The sequence below is a fragment of the Phyllobates terribilis genome, unplaced genomic scaffold (genome assembly GCF_046119375.1).
Source record: "Phyllobates terribilis strain yellow unplaced genomic scaffold, ASM4611937v1 Scaffold_1__5_contigs__length_1240528914, whole genome shotgun sequence".
In the NCBI taxonomy this organism is placed as follows: domain Eukaryota; kingdom Metazoa; phylum Chordata; class Amphibia; order Anura; family Dendrobatidae; genus Phyllobates; species Phyllobates terribilis.
In genome coordinates this window covers 202,295,493-202,311,470 of record NW_027362761.1, presented here as the reverse complement: position 1 = coordinate 202,311,470, position 15,978 = coordinate 202,295,493, and the positions used below count along the sequence as shown (strand labels likewise).

Here is a 15,978-nt window from a genome sequence, read left to right as displayed (position 1 = left end):
AGCTCAGAAGCGAGGGTACGGAACCGTATGGCATACTGGGCTACAGTGAGACTCCCTTGGCGGAGACGGAGCAATGAGGAAGCAGTAGAGATCCTACATCCAGGGTTGATCGTAGACGTTCCGGAAGGAAGTGAGGAAAGCCGGTCCTCCTCCTCACTTCGTGGCAATTGTGTCTCGTCATCGTCCACCTCTTGTGACAAATTGCCAGCGTCGCCTTCCTGTGGCCGTGGCTGTTCAAATATTTGGCCATCGCTACATGGGATCTCCTCTTCCACCACTTCAAGCGGAGCAGGCGAGGGGCCCAAATATGGAAATGGACCAGTGAACAGCTCTTCAGAGTGTCCAACTGTGGGATCAGTTGCTATCTGACGACACTCGGCATGGTGGGAGGAAGGAGCATCAGGGTGAGGAGGAGTATGCAGTCGAGACTCACGGCCAGTACACTTGACCGTGTGGAAGACAGACCGGAGGTGGTGGTGCCCAGGTGACTGGAAGTATTATCTGTTATCCAATTAATAACCTGTTCACACTGATCAGTTCGCAATAGTGGTGTTGTTGTGTGCTTCCCTAGTAATTCGGGAGCGAGAAGATGTGGCTGTTGGTTGTGGCACATTTTCACCTTGGCCACGGCCCCGTCCTCTGCACGCACCATAACCAGAAGGTCCAGTTCCACGTCCCTTGCCACGCGCCTTGCCCATTGTAAATGAAGTAAAATAGCTTACACTAGCACTATCAATGGCAAAAGGGTAATAAAAACAAGATTTGAACCGTGGAAGAGGAAAACCACAGTTCTAGTTATCTGGCCTACACCAGACTCTTTTAAACAGATACATTTGTGTCTGAACAGTCAACGAGACACTCAAAATGTTTTTTTTATGGAAAAAGGTGGATTACACCCTGATTTGAAACGTGGAAGAGGAAAACCACAGTTCTAGTTATCTGGCCTACACCAGACTCTTTTAAACAGATATATTTGTGTCTGAACAGTCAGCGAGACACTCAAAATGGGTTTTTTTATGCAAAAAAGGCAAAAAAGTGGATAATACAGAGATTTGAATCGTGGAAGAGGAAAATCACAGTTCTAGTTATCTGGCCTACACCAGACTCTTTTAAACAGATATATTTGTGTCTGAACAGTCAGCGAGACACTCAAAATGTTTTTTTTATGCAAAAAGGTGGATTACACCCTGACTTGAACTGTGGAAGAGGAAAACCACAGTTCTAGTTATCTGGCCTACACCAGAATCTTTTAAACAGATATATTTGTGTCTGAACACTCACAGACACACTCATTTTTTTTTTGGGGTGGGGTGGGATGCCTAAAGGTTAATAAGACGGGTATTTTTACAGTCTGACTGAGAAAAAAAAAAAAGAGGATTTAGATGAAAAAAAAGGATTTTTTCTGGCCCCTGAGACCTGGGGCTAAGCCTAGCAATTTGAAAAGCAGCACACATGACTGTAATGCAGTGTTTGTTGGTATAACCACTGCGTCTCCTATACAGCCTGCCTGCCTGCCTGCCTGATATCTGGGATGGATATTAGTCCTGAGAAGGACTGTATGTTTGATTTGGCAGGCTTTAGATACCCTACACTACCTATTTCGCAGTATAAATCTCTCCCTAACTCAGCAGCACTCTTCCTACACCGTCTGATCCGGAGCGACTGTGTCCAAGATGGCGGCGCCCGGTTTTAAATACTCGAGGTGACGCTGTGCGGCCAGCCAATCACTGTAATGCCCACAACCAACATGGCTGCTGCATTACAGTGACTGGCTGGCAATCCCTGCATGTTCATTGGCTCTGCAAAGAGCACCAAACATGCAGGGCGGAGACCCGAGCTCCCGCCCGAGTAAACCGGAAATGATCGGTGTTCGCCGAACATCCCGAGTAGCGTGATGCTCGGACGAGTACCGAGCAGTGTCGAGCATGCTCGCTCAACACTAATGAATAAGAATTAAGGATATTAGAAGAATTTGTGTTGAGACTTTACTTGAGACTTTCTTCTGGAAGATTCTCTAATAAATAAACAAAATAGGCAACAGACTAGATAATTTAATAATGATAAAGATAGCAGTGCCCAAGCCCAGGGGTGTCAGGGAGGAGAAGGGACAGTGATGAGTAGGGCAGTGGTGGCATCCCTCCTGTGATTGGCTTTTACAGTGTCCTCTCTCAGTACAAGCTAAGCAGGAGGCTTTTATACCTAGACGGACATTTATCTTACTGCGGTCTCTATTAATTTCCATATCTTAAATAAGTAATATAAATTTGCATGCAGGACACGTGCTCACCTCTTTATTAACTCGTGCAATGAGCACAACCAAGGATATCTGTCCTGTCAAGAGAAAGAAATATTATCATTAATACTCATAGTGAATATTCTTATTTGTCAATGGAAAATATTCTTTAAATCACAAGTACAGTATTCTTCCTTCCAATGCTTCTTTAGTATGAAAGACCTTTAAATGACACCTCATTGGTTTATTCCTTTTCCCCCTCCTTTCTAGAATTCTCTCTGGCAAAGATATAGTCACACGTGCTGGCCTGTCTGAGATTTTTGTTTGCATTTATCTTTAAGAGAACCTGTCAGCGCGATTTTGTAATGTCAAGTAAAGACTTGTCTATAATGGTGCTGTAATACTGATTACATTAATATATTTTGTGAACAAATCAGCATTTGAAGTTTTCTGCTAATGAGATTTCGGCGCACTAGGGCCGGACTGTTCATGGGGTCTTCTCCTCCATGTCTGTGATTCCTTGGCCCCTTCGCCTGCCTCCCGTCTCTGAAGGACCTGACCTCCGGTCTGTGAAGGACCTGCCTCCTGGAGAAGAAGACGCAGTGCACAGTTCAGCCACTGTGCACCGAAATCTAATTAGCAGAAAACTTCAAATGCTGAACAAAGAAGAACTACAAAGTCGATTTTTTCACCAGAGGTATCAATACAATTTGTATTACAGCCCCATTACAGCCATGGCTTTACTTTACATTACAAAATTGTGCTTACAAGTTCTCTTTAAATAAAGTAAAGACATGGCTGCAAGGCTATGTGTCCACGATGCAGAAATGAAGCAGAAATTTCCTGAGCATTTCTGCATCACTTTGGCAGAAAAAATGCATGCGGATTTTACATGCGTTTTTTCTGCCAGGGATAAGGGTATGTGCACACGATGCAGAAATGAAGCAGAAAATTTCTGCATCATTTCTGCATCTCCCTGGCAGAAAAAACGCATGCAGATTGTGCATGCATTTTTCCTGCAGAATACATGCGGATCCACATGCGGATTCACATGCGTTTCCGCATGCAGATTGACAAGCGCTTTCCAGGCGATTTGAGCATCACCTGGAAAGTGCTTGACAACTAGGTCACACTATATAAATCCATGCAAACAGCATGGATTTATATAGTGTGACCCGAGAGAGTGTATATACTTACCTCCGATGGCCCGCGCTGTCCTGCTTTACACTCCGTTCTCCCGGCTGCCAGCAACTTTGAATTGAAAGACCTGCCGACGTCAGCGTCACGTGACCCGTCACATGACTCTGACGTCAGCGCAGGTCCTTCAACTCACTGCAAGTGCCGGGAACCAAGCAGGAGCGCTGCGCGGGCCGACAGATGGTAAGTATATATATATTTTTTATTTTATTCTTGTTTTACAGCTTTTTTAATGGTACCTGGGTGTGGATGAAACTCTCCTCTCCTCCACACCCGGGTACCATCCGCACATTAGAACGCGCCAATAACGCAAGTACAGATGCAGTCTTGCGGAATTGGCGTGTTCTAATGCAAGTCAATGGCGGCGAAAATGCCGCGTTTACGCAAAATTAATTGACATGCTGCGGATTTTTGAGCGCAGCGTTTACGCTGCGGAAAAATCCGCATCATGGGCACAGCACATGCGGATTTCAATTGGGGAACATTGCTGCCCTTCTACCATGCGTTTTTCATGCGTTTCCGCGGCGTTTACGCAACTGCAAAAACGCCACGGAAACGCATTAAATACGCATCGTGTGAACTCAGCCTAAGTGTTTTTTAAGCGTTTTTACATGCGTTTTTGCATGCGTTTTTTCAAGCGCTTTTCCAAGCGATTTTGAGCATCACTTGGAAAGTGCTTGACAAGTTGGTCACACTATATAAATCCATGCAACTGGCATGGATTTATAGTGTGTGACCAACTTATGCTGGTTTAAATGCAGCACCAATAGTAAACAAAAAAGAATTAAAATGTAAAAAATAAAAAAAATTATACTTACCTCTCCGGCGGCCCCCGGTCTCCTTCTCCGGTTGCGTGCTTTGTCCTCGGCGTCCCATGGTGTTCAGAAAGGACCTGCGCTGTCGTCATTTAGTCAGCTGACTGGTCATGCAACCACCTACGACAGCAGTCGTATGACCATCACATGACTAAATGACGTCAGCGCAGGTCCTTTCTGAACACCGCTGGACGCCGATGACAGAGGAAGCCACCGGAGAGGAGACCGGGGGCCGCTGGAGAGGTAAGTATAATGTTTTTTTCTATTTTTTACGTTTTAATTCTTTTTTCACTAACGGTATCCGGGTCTGGAGGAGAGTCTCCTCTTTTCCAGACCCGGGTACCATACGCGCATTAAACCGCATAACATCCGCATGCATACATGTACAGTGCTGGCCAAAAGTATTGGCACCCCTGCAATTCTGTCAGATAATACTCAGTTTCTTCCTGAAAATGATTGCAATCACAAATTCTTTGGTATTATTCTTTTCATTTAATTTACTTGCAAGGAAAAAACACAAAAGAGAATGAAGCAAAAATCAAATCATTGATCATTTCACACAAAACTCCAAAAAAGGGCCGGACAAAAGTATTGGCACCCTCAGCCTAATACTTGGTTGCACAACCTTTAGCCCAAATAACTGCGAACAACCGCTTCCGTTAACCATCAATGAGTTTCTTACAATGCTCTGCTGGAATTGTAGACCATTCTTCTTTGGCAAACTGCTCCAGGTCCCTGATATTTGAAGGGTGCCTTCTCCAAACTGCCATTTTGAGATCTCTCCACAGGTGTTCTATAGGATTCAGGTCTGAACTCATTGCTGGCCACCTTAGAAGTCTCCAGTGCTTTCTCTCAAACCATTTTATAGTGCTTTTGGAAGTGTGTTTTGGGTCATTGTCCTGCTGGAAGACCCATGACCTCTGAGGGAGACCCAGCTTTCTCACACTGGGCCCTACATTATGCTGAAAAATTTGTTGGTAGTCTTCAGACTTCATAATGCCATGCACATGGTCAAGCAGTCCAGTGCCAGAGGCAGCAAAGCAACCCCAAAACATCAGGGAACCTCCGCCATGTTTGACTGTAGGGACCGTGTTCTTTTCTTTGAATGCCTCTTTTTTTTCCTGTACACTCTCTATGTTGATGCTTTTTCCCAAAAAGCTCTACTTTTGTCTATTCTGACCAGAGAACATTCTTCCAAAACGTTTTAGGCTTTCTCAGGTAAGTTTTGGCAAACTCCAGCCTGGCTTTTTTATGTCTCGGGGTAAGAAGTGGGGTCTTCCTGGGTATCCTTCCATACAGTCCCTTTTCATTCAGACGCCGACGGATAGTACGGGTTGACACTGTTGTACCCTCGGACTGCAGGGCAGCTTGAACTTGTTTGGATGTTAGTCGAGGTTCTTTATCCACCATCCGCACAATCTTGCGTTGAAATCTCTTGTCAATTTTTCTTTTCCGTCCACATCTAGGGAGGTTAGCCACAGTGCCATGAGCTTTAAACTTCTTGATGCGTGACCATGAAAGACAAAAAAGGGGGTGGGGTGGAAAAGCGCAGTGCTTGTGTGAACCTGTATGGAAGTAGAATATACGTGCAGATACAGTGGTCTGCTCACCTGAGTGGGTTGTGCAGACCGCACCACCCAGGTTAAACAGCTACTGGCGCTGATAGCGCTGCCACGATGCCTTCAGTGTCTCCTCTGGATTAGCAGATGGAGCTTCCAATCATGTGATTCTGGGTGGGGTCACATGGGTGATGACATCATCGCAGGTCCTACAGGTCCTGCAGCTGAAATTGTATCCAGTACTCTGCAGCCTCCAGCCACAACTCCCAAGGGAAAAGTGAACAGTGTGCAAATTGAAGTGGTCAATGGGGCGCTAGAAACTGGATAAGGTGCTGGAAAAGGATAAAACAAACCTCTTTATTGAAGTTCTAATGCCCACAACGCGTTTCTGCAGCGGTCTGCTGCCTTCATCAGGTGGAGTTATGGGAAAATGGCAGAAACAGGCACTTTTATACATAAAGCAAAGGAACTCAATGGGAGGTGCCAAGGGAGAATTTGGTACTTAACCCTTTAATCACCATTAAAAAAGACAATTACATTTTAATAACAAAGGGGACTTAAAAAAGCATTAGGGGTCAATAACTACACATTATAAACTTACTATGAAGATGCAAGATGCAGACATTAACGGCAATGCTTTAAAAATAGATACATATAAAAATGCATATATAAATGAGGGTAAATAAGCATATTACATAAAAATTGGTGAGGCATATTCTGAGTATACCCCTCAACCAGTTTTTATCCCCCCAAAAATATATAAATATTAATAATTCATCTGCACACATTATCAATCGCTAAATTCAAACCTTCCGGATATAATGTACCCAATTTAAAAATCCAAAAATTCTCTCTCTTCATAAGATAATTAAGCCGATTTGTTACATTATCAGGGACTTGTTCTAAAATCGTGAGTTTCAAGCTAATGGGATCTCTCTGGTGAGCAGTCAGAAAGTGCTTGGAAACACTATGCTGCACATACCCATTCTTAATATTAGAGCGATGTTTATTAAGGCGGGCCTGCATTCTTTGTATAGTTCGGCCCACGTATTGCAAACCACATCCACACTGCAACAAGTAGACCACATAGTCAGAATGACAGTCTACTTTACAGGTGATGGGGAATTGTTCACCAGTGGTTTGCGAGCAGAAGGATACTGCACCATGATTAATGGTACTACAGCATAAACAGCCAGGAGATCTGCAAGCAAAACAACCTACTCCTTCTTGCCTTTGCCTCCCATATCTCCATACTGAAGCTGCAGATTTCAATGTCGTGTTACTGGGCGATATGAAGGACCGTAAATTCCGATTCTTCCTATAAACAATCCTAGGTTTACATGGCAAATGTTTGGACAAAAGCGGATCCCCCAACAGGACGCACCAATACCGACTTAATAGTTCCTGTATGTACACTCTAGATTTATTGAAAGTAGTCACTAAACTCCAATCTTTATATCCTGTATTCGTATGCTCACAGTTAGGGCCAGAAATTCAAGCCAGACATGATTCCTGACTGAGCGGCTTAATTCTTTTATGTGCATCCCTAATCAATTTCTTAGGATACCCCTTCCTCAAGAATCTTTTTTCAAGGACATCAGCCTCCTTTTCAAAATCTTCATCCTGCGTACAATTTTTCCGTATACGCCAATACTGGCCATACGGAATGTTCTTAATCCACCTTGGAAGATGTCCACTGTCAAATCTGAGGTAGCTATTCACAGCCACGGTTTTGAAATGGGTGGATGTGAGAACCCTCCCCAAATCATCCAATTTCAAAACTAAGTCAAGAAACTGTATGGAGTCACTTGACATGGATACAGTAAACTTAAGACCCCATGGGTTATTATCCAAAATTTCAAAGAAATCCTGGGCTGATTTTTCTGTCCCTTCCCAGATAAAGAACAGATCATCGATGTAACGACGATATAATCGTATATGGCCTTGGGTTAGAGGAGAAGACGTGATGAACAAAGATTCAAAGAGTCCCATGAAGATATTTGCGTAGCTGGGAGCTACCCTCGTCCCCATTGCACAGCCCTTTATTTGCTTATAAAAATTATCTTCGAATGAGAACACATTATTATTTAATATGAATTCTATTGATTTCAAAATAAACTCTTTTTGAAAAAGGGGGATACTACCATCTTCCATTAAGTAATGGCGCACCGCTTCTATACCTAGTTCGTGGGAGATATTACTGTAAAGAGCTGCAACGTCTGCTGTGATAAGGATACAGTTCTTCACAGACAGCAAACTTCTAACTGTGGCAATTAAAGTTGAGGAGTCTTTAAGATAGGACCCCAATTCACATACATATTTCTGAAGAAACAAGTCGATGAAGTGTGATAGATTGGACGTAATGGAATTTATCCCGGATATGATGGGGCGCCCAGGCAGATTACAAGGATCCTTGTGTAATTTAGGTAAAAAATAAAAAATGGGGGTCCGGTAACTTGAGATATCTAAGAACCTTTTTTCATTCTTATTCAGAATGCCCTTTTCATAACCTTCCTTAATCAAATAATTATAATTAACAAAGATGGAGATTGAAGGATCAATGTCCAATTTATGGTAGTATTGGTCGTCACTAAGTATCCTAAGACCCTCACACAAGTACCAGGATCTGTCCATAATCACGACTCCTCCTCCTTTATCAGCACTTTTTATTATAATGTCATTATTGTTCTTCAAAGTCTGCATAGCTTCCCTTTCACTTTTCATCAAATTGTCTGGTTTCCTACGCCGCTCAATCGAGCGTAGATCTCTGAGGACCAATTGTTGGAAAGATTCTATATGTGCACCCTTGTGGTGCATTGGGTAAAACTTATTAGAGCCTCCCCTGACCGCCATATGCTTATATTGATCAGCAGGGATGGTTACCTCATCAGGTGAATTGGAAAAACCTATGGAAGCATTGGGAGCTGGTAATTTCTTGCCACGTTCCTCCATTAAAAAATGTCGCTTAATAGTCAATTTACGAAAGAATTCGTTCAGATCTAACAAAAGATCAAAACTATTTAATTCAGCATCTGGACAATATGATAGTCCTTTAGCCAATAAGGAAGTTTCACCTTCTGTAAGCATGTGACTAGAAACATTACATATACCACAGGATCTTAAATCACTAGTCTCTGAAATTTGTGAGCTGGATGCTACCTCACCTATACCTTTGTTTTCTTGGCGATTAGGGATTCCAAGGTCACAACTATTACCTGAGACCCCTCTACCTCCTCTACCTCCTCTACATCCACGTGTCCTCTTTTTCTTTTTGGGTGGCGCCCAAATTCTCCCTTGGCACCTCCCATTGAGTTCCTTTGCTTTATGTATAAAAGTGCCTGTGTGACACCCCAGGGGTCTGGTTGCCACAGTGATAGAGATATTATGTCTGAGAGCAGGTGGGAGGTCCTTTGGTCAGGGATCCTGTGCATGCCACACCTCCTGCCCAGTCTTGGGAGGGGAAGAACTTCCCCTGTATAAACCCGGGGCTGAGGCAGGGTGAGTCAGACAAGGAGAGTGGAGAAGAGAAGCAGCATAGGAAACAGCAGAGTTACAAGGAGTCAGGGGCTGGCAGCTGCAGAGCTCGCCCTGACTAAGAAGATTCTTTACCGGACCCGGAGTCCGAGGCTGTGGGGACTAACTCCTACCCAGCAGCAGAATCCGTCGGGCAGGGGATTTCAGGTCCTCTGGCCCAGAAGCCCGAAGGCACGGTCACACGCGTGGGACCAGCACCGCCATCGTGGAGCGGAAGCCATTAGAAGGCCCCGAGTCACCGGCCATACGGGTGAGCACCACACGGTACACTCAGGGACGTGGGCTACTTACATCAGCTTCTAGCAAGGTAGCCAGAAGAGTACAGTCAGTTTGGGAGGCCTACAACTACGCCTGGCCAGGGGAGATCCCATCTGCTCAAAGACTGACCAGGCCCCGTTTGCTAGCAAGTACTCCGGGAGGGTCTGTCGTTGTTACCAGTAAAGACCCTGAACTACACCGTACCGTCTCTGAGTGGTTCCTGCTACCCCCATCATCCACGTCGGCTGCCCTGAGGCCATACCCCTCCCGTTGGGGGTTATACTATCACGCTGCACAATCCTACCACCGGCCTCAGCGGTCTGCCCTGCAGCAGCAGCTTCCTGGCTGCACTCAACGGGTGGCGTAGTCATCAACTATTTACTACTAATAGACTGCCGTCTAGTTTGACTCCCTGGGCACGGACCGGGTCACCGCCACGAGATTACAACCCTCCACGGATCCGGCTCCGGGTAAGCTCCCGCGTGCGCACCGCAGCGCGACACAGGCCCAGGGGCGCGTCAACTTTGGCGTAGTCGGCAGGATCTCGTGCCCGCAACCACCGGGTACTGCGTGCCTGAAAAGCAAAGACTGTTCAAACTTACCAGTGGTGAAGATTCCCGCTATCCGTGGAGGTTTCCCGCCATCCGGCGCCATCTTCTACCTTCTTCCCGCCATCCGCGAAGTTTTCCCGCCATCCGGCGCCATCTTCGACCTTCTTCCCGCCATCCGTGGAGTTTTCCCGCCATTGGACGCCATCTTGAGGACGCCGCGCGGGAAGAAGAGGGGCGTGGACTCCGAAAGCGCGCGAGAACTGAAGCCCCGCCTCACGTCCGGACGTTGCGTAAGGTCCTGGAAGGAGCCCAGCAGACGCCGACGTCACCGGAGCGCGACGGAAGGTCCTCAACCCTGACGATCCACTGCGGAGCCGCGGCCTACGGAACAGGATCATCGCAAGGTAGGCCACGGTCCACTAGGGGGGAGGAAGATGTCGGATACGGAGGAGAGCTTCACTGCCTCAACCCCCGCCAGCGCCACCGCTGCTGCAGTTATGCCCTTCACCATGCCCTATATCCCGGGAGCAGCTTGGCTACCCCAGTACTCAGGGGAGTCACATACCCTGCATGACTTTAGAGAAAAGCTGGATAACCTCTTCCAGGTGTACCCCCTCACAGAAGAGCAAAAAGTGAGCATCCTGGTGGCCCAACTAACTGGGGCAGCCAAAAGGGAAGTAAAATCCTGGCCACCTGGGAGGAAGACTGTCGCAGGGATACTAACCCGGCTGAAGGACACCTTTGATACCCGCACCTCAGCCGAGATTAAGCTTAGATTCTACGGGTGCAAGCAGCGAGCGCATGAGAGTATAAGGGACTATGCACTAAACCTACAAGAGGCCCTGAGGGCCATAAAGCAGACTGACCCTGATGGGGTGGGAAACGAGGACAGGCTGTTGACTGAACAATTTATAGAGGGTTTATATTGCAATGCCCACCGAACCCAGTTGCGGGCAATGGCCTTACAGGATCCCCATCTGGACTTTGCACAGTTCAAGGACAGAGCCATCCGGGTGCTCCGAGAACCGGCACCGGGTGGCGTTGTGACCCACAGGTGCCCAGCTATCACTTACCACCAGGAGGCGGCGCCCTTGTCGGCAGGGCCTGTGGGAGCTGATGCGCAGGCTTTGGACAATGACCCGGCTCCAGACCTACGCCATCAGGTCCAAGAGCTAGCTAAGAGCGTTGCTGCGCTAACCCGAACTGTGCAGTCTTTACAGGTTTCCACCCCAGGGAAGATCCAGCTGGCATCCGGACCGGAGGACATCCCGTGGCGTCGACCAAGGAGGACCCCACCGGCCAGAGGAAGACCCAGTGACCGATACAGCGAGGACGGACGACCCATCTGCCGCCGCTGCAATCAACCCGGACATATGGAAAGGTACTGTTCTTTAAACGGGCACAACCTGGGGTAGAGGGCCAACCCCCAGGAAAAAGATCACCAGGCCCATCGAACTGGCGCGACAGATATGTGGGAGGACGTCCAGTCTTGCCTGTGGTACTGGATGGCATTCCCATGAGTGCCCTACTGGATACCGGGTCACAGGTCACCACCATCCCGTACGTGCTCTTCAAGCAGTACTGGAATGACTCGGATATTACCCGCTACCCTGACGACGACTTGAGTATCATCGCCAGCAATGGCCAGCCCGTGCCACAGATCGGATTTAAAGAGGTGACCCTCAAAATCGGTAGAGTCGAACTGGCCGCACAGGGACTGATCATTGTAGATATTGATAAACATGAGAGTCACCCAAAAATAACTCTAGGAACTAACGTAATTGAAAATTGTCTTGCAGAGGTGATTTTCCTTTTACAGCAGGTTGCCAAGAACGCCAGCTCCGGCGAGCAGCGGGTGCTCCAGAAAGAGATCCGGGCACTGATGCAATGGCAACAAGTGGAACTCTCCGGCGGTGAGATTGGTAGCGTAAGAATGTGTGACCCTTGTCCTATTGCCATGCCCCCAAAAAGTGAAATGATGATTTGGTGCCGGGCAGCTATTGGTCTGAGAGGTAGAGATTACCAGGCAATGGTAGAACCAGTTTACTCAGACAGTAGGCCCACCATTTTGACAGCACGGGGGGTGGTCAATGTACGCCATGGGAGGGTGCCCGTTCGCATAATCAATATCGGGGAGAGGGAAGTGTACCTGCCCCGGTATGCCACGCTAGCAAAATTATATACCACTAATCAAAATTCTATACAATCTGTGGAACCCTTGCCTCCATCTCACCCGGAGGAAGGTAACGGCTCTAAGAAAGACATGGAGGACTGGTGTCAGCAACTACATTTGGGTACTGATTCCACTCCCTCACATCAGAAACAAGGAGTCTATCGGGTGGTTCAAGAGTATGAGAGAGTGTTTAGTAAACACCCGTTAGACTTCGGGCGAGTCAAGGGGGTAGAACACCGCATCCCCACGGGAGATCATCCTCCCATAAAAGAGAGGTATCGACCCGTACCCCCTGCACATTACCAACACGCCAAGGGGATGCTTAGAGACATGAAGGAGGCTGGGGTAATCCGGGATAGCTGTAGCCCCTGGGCAGCCCCACTAGTTTTAGTCAAAAAGAAAGACAACACCATGAGGATGTGTGTAGATTACCGGAAAATCAACCGTATCACACACAAGGATGCGTACCCCTTACCAAGGATAGAGGAGTCATTGGCTGCTTTAAGATCTGCTAACTTCTTCTCTACCTTGGATCTCACTAGCGGGTACTGGCAGGTTCCTGTAGCAGAGGCGGACCGGGAGAAGACCGCATTCACCACCCCGATGGGACTTAGCGAGTTCACCTGCATGCCGTTCGGACTCTGCAACGCCCCAGGAACCTTCCAACGATTAATGGAGTGCTGTCTGGGCCACAGAAACTTCGAGACGGTCCTGTTGTACCTGGACGATGTCATCGTATACTCCAAAACTTATGAGGACCACCTGAAACACCTGGCGGAGGTGTTCGAAGCTCTGGCGAGTTACGGCCTAAAGGTGAAACCCTCCAAGTGTCACCTCCTGAAACCAAAGGTGCAATACCTGGGACACGTGGTGAGCGCTGACGGAGTGGCTCCCGACCCCGATAAGATCACCGCAATTAAGGGATGGCCAAGCCCCTCCAGCGTAAAAGAAGTGCGGCAGTTCCTAGGGTTGGTAGGCTACTACCGAAGGTTTATTCCCGGTTTCACCAAAAAGGCAGCGCCTATGCAGGACCTCCTGATAGGCCAGTCCCGGAAGGCCAAGAACCAGAAGCCGCCCTTCAAATGGGAAGAGCTAGAAGAAGAGTCCTTCCGCCAGCTGAAGATGGCCCTCACGGGGGATGAAATCTTGGCGTACCCGGATTATAGCCAGCCCTTCATCCTCTACACCGACGCCAGTAACATCGGGCTAGGAGCCGTACTGTCCCAGATCCAGCAGGGGAAAGAACGAGTAATCGCCTACGCCAGCCGAAAACTGCGACCCACCGAAAGGAACCCCGAGAATTACAGCTCATTTAAGTTAGAGTTCCTGGCCGTAGTATGGGCAATCACTGAGCGTTTTAAGCATTACCTCGCTTCTTCCCGGTTCACCGTGTACACGGATAACAACCCGCTGACACACCTGGACACGGCAAGACTCGGTGCCCTGGAGCAGAGGTGGATGGCCCGTCTGTCCAACTACGAGTTCACAATTAAATACCGGGCAGGACGCTCCAATACCAACGCGGACGCCCTGTCCAGGATGCCCAACCTGCCGGACGGAGGAGAAGATCCGGAGGGACTGGAAGAAGTTGAACTCCCTGCGTTCCACCGTCATGGGACTATTCAGTATTCCCACCAGGTAAGGAGTAAGCAGGCTGCTACGTTGAACCCCTTACCCCACTACAACTGGGCGGAAACGCAAGACAGCGACCCTGCCGTCCGACTGGTGAAGGAGATGCTGACTCGGCCGGAGGCTCGCCTTGAACCAGACGCTCCGGAGGAAGCCAAACAACTATGGGCAGAGAAGAGTCGACTGTTCCTTTACAAAGGGAAGTTGTGCCGCAGAATGGTTAACTCCCGGACGCATGAATTACTCTGGCAAGTAGTGGTGCCACGAAGAGACGCAGCCATGGTGATGGAGGCATACCACGACGGAGCTGGACACTTTGGGTGGAAAAAGCTGGAGTTCCTGCTGCGCGAGCGGTTCCACTGGGTAGGCATGAGGGGAACCATCGAGAAGTGGTGCAGAGATTGTGGCCCGTGCAACCTGAGAAGGAAGGACCGAGCCAGCCAGAAGACTCCCCTGCAGTCCATCGTCACCCGGCAACCGTTGGAACTGGTAGCCTTGGATCATGTAAAACTGACCCCAAGCAGAAGTGGCTACGTCTACGCGTTAACCATCGTGGATCATTACTCCCGGTTCTTGGTTGTCGTCCCCGTCAAGGACTTAACGGCTCAAACAGCAGCTAGAGCCTTCCAGCAGCACTTCTGCCGTCCACACGGGTACCCGGACCAAGTGCTGACGGACCAGGGACCTGCCTTTGAAGCGGAGGTCTTTCAGGAATTCTGCAATCTGTATGGCTGCCGGAAGATAAGGACGACACCCTACCATCCGCAGACTAATGGACTTTGTGAAAAAATGAACCAGGTGGTAATGGATCTTCTAAAAACGTTGCCCCTGGAAGAACGCAGTCTGTGGCCTGAAAAGTTGCCCGATCTGGTGGACCTATACAACCACATCCCGGTAGGTTCCACCAACTGTACCCCGGCTTACCTAATGAGGGCAAGACCTGGTAAGTTACCTGTTGACCTGGAAATGGGAGTCCTGACCCCCGAGGACACTTCACCAGAAACAGACTGGGACACAGAGAGGCAGCAGCAGTACCGGAGAGTACAGGAGAGCGTGGAGCGAAGTCTCTGTCAGGCTAGGGAAAGACAAGAGAAAACTTACAACCAGTATGCTCCCGCTGTTCCCCTGGTACCCGGAGAGCAGGTCTTGAAGAGGAAGAGACGGCTCCACAAGTTGGACGACCAGTGGGAGAAGGACCCGTACACCGTACTGCCCTCAAGCCACGAGAACCCGAAGGTCTGTACCATCAGTAAAGACGGAGGGGAAACCACAGCCATTGTATCCCGGGACCACCTGAAGAAGTGTCCCGAACAACTGAGGAACCCTGAAGAGGAACAAGAAGACCATCGACCCGTGGAAGAAAGGGAAGATATGGTTAGTACCGTGCTCGGGGACTTTCCTCAGTCTTGGACTCAAGTCAATGGTGCAGTTGTGGTACCCGTACTCACCTTCCTCCAACCATCATCCCAAGAACCTACGGAGCAACGGGTAGAGCTGGAAGAACAGCCGGTCCAGGAGGCAGAAGACTCCACACAAGCAGAACAGGAGAATCAACCCTCTGCTTATAGTGAGCCTGCCGTACCCCTAGTGAGACAAAGAGCCGGTAGACAGCTGCCCAGTTTACCCTTGACAGCTCCTACACCCTGTAGTTCAGGGCCAGACAGTCAGCTCCGTAGGTCCACTCGGGCCACTAGAGGCCAGTTACCCGCACGCTGGAGAATTTAAAGTGTATAAATTGTTTTATTTATGTTTTTCTGTGTCTTGTTGCTTGTGTATAATTTTGTGTTTCTAGTTATTTTTAGGAAACCTTGGTGGATTTACCGGGAATCCTTGTATATAGTTGGAGCGTAACCCAGGATGGACTAGAGACTGTTAAGGACTCGGGGTAGGACAGACCCCTACCTGGTTACGTCTCCCTGTGTTGGTGAAATGGACACCTTTGCTTTTCTTCAAAGACTGCATCCGGTTGCGGACACGCCGTAACCATCTTATGTGTTTTTCTTATAGTATTGTTATTGTTATACTTTGT

The 15,978-nt window shown here is 48.2% G+C and overlaps 1 protein-coding gene across 4 annotated transcripts in view; it reads right to left on the bottom strand.

Moving 5' to 3' along the window:
- The window catches only part of IDNK (IDNK gluconokinase), a 138,354-nt gene that overhangs the window by 12,564 nt on the left and 109,812 nt on the right, over positions 1–15,978 (bottom strand). For all 4 annotated transcript variants that reach the window (XM_073670913.1, XM_073670915.1, XM_073670914.1 and 1 more), the window contains one exon: positions 2,288–2,331. In XM_073670913.1, coding sequence (XP_073527014.1) covers positions 2,288–2,331 — 44 coding nt within the window. The remainder of the gene's footprint in view (positions 1–2,287; positions 2,332–15,978) is intronic.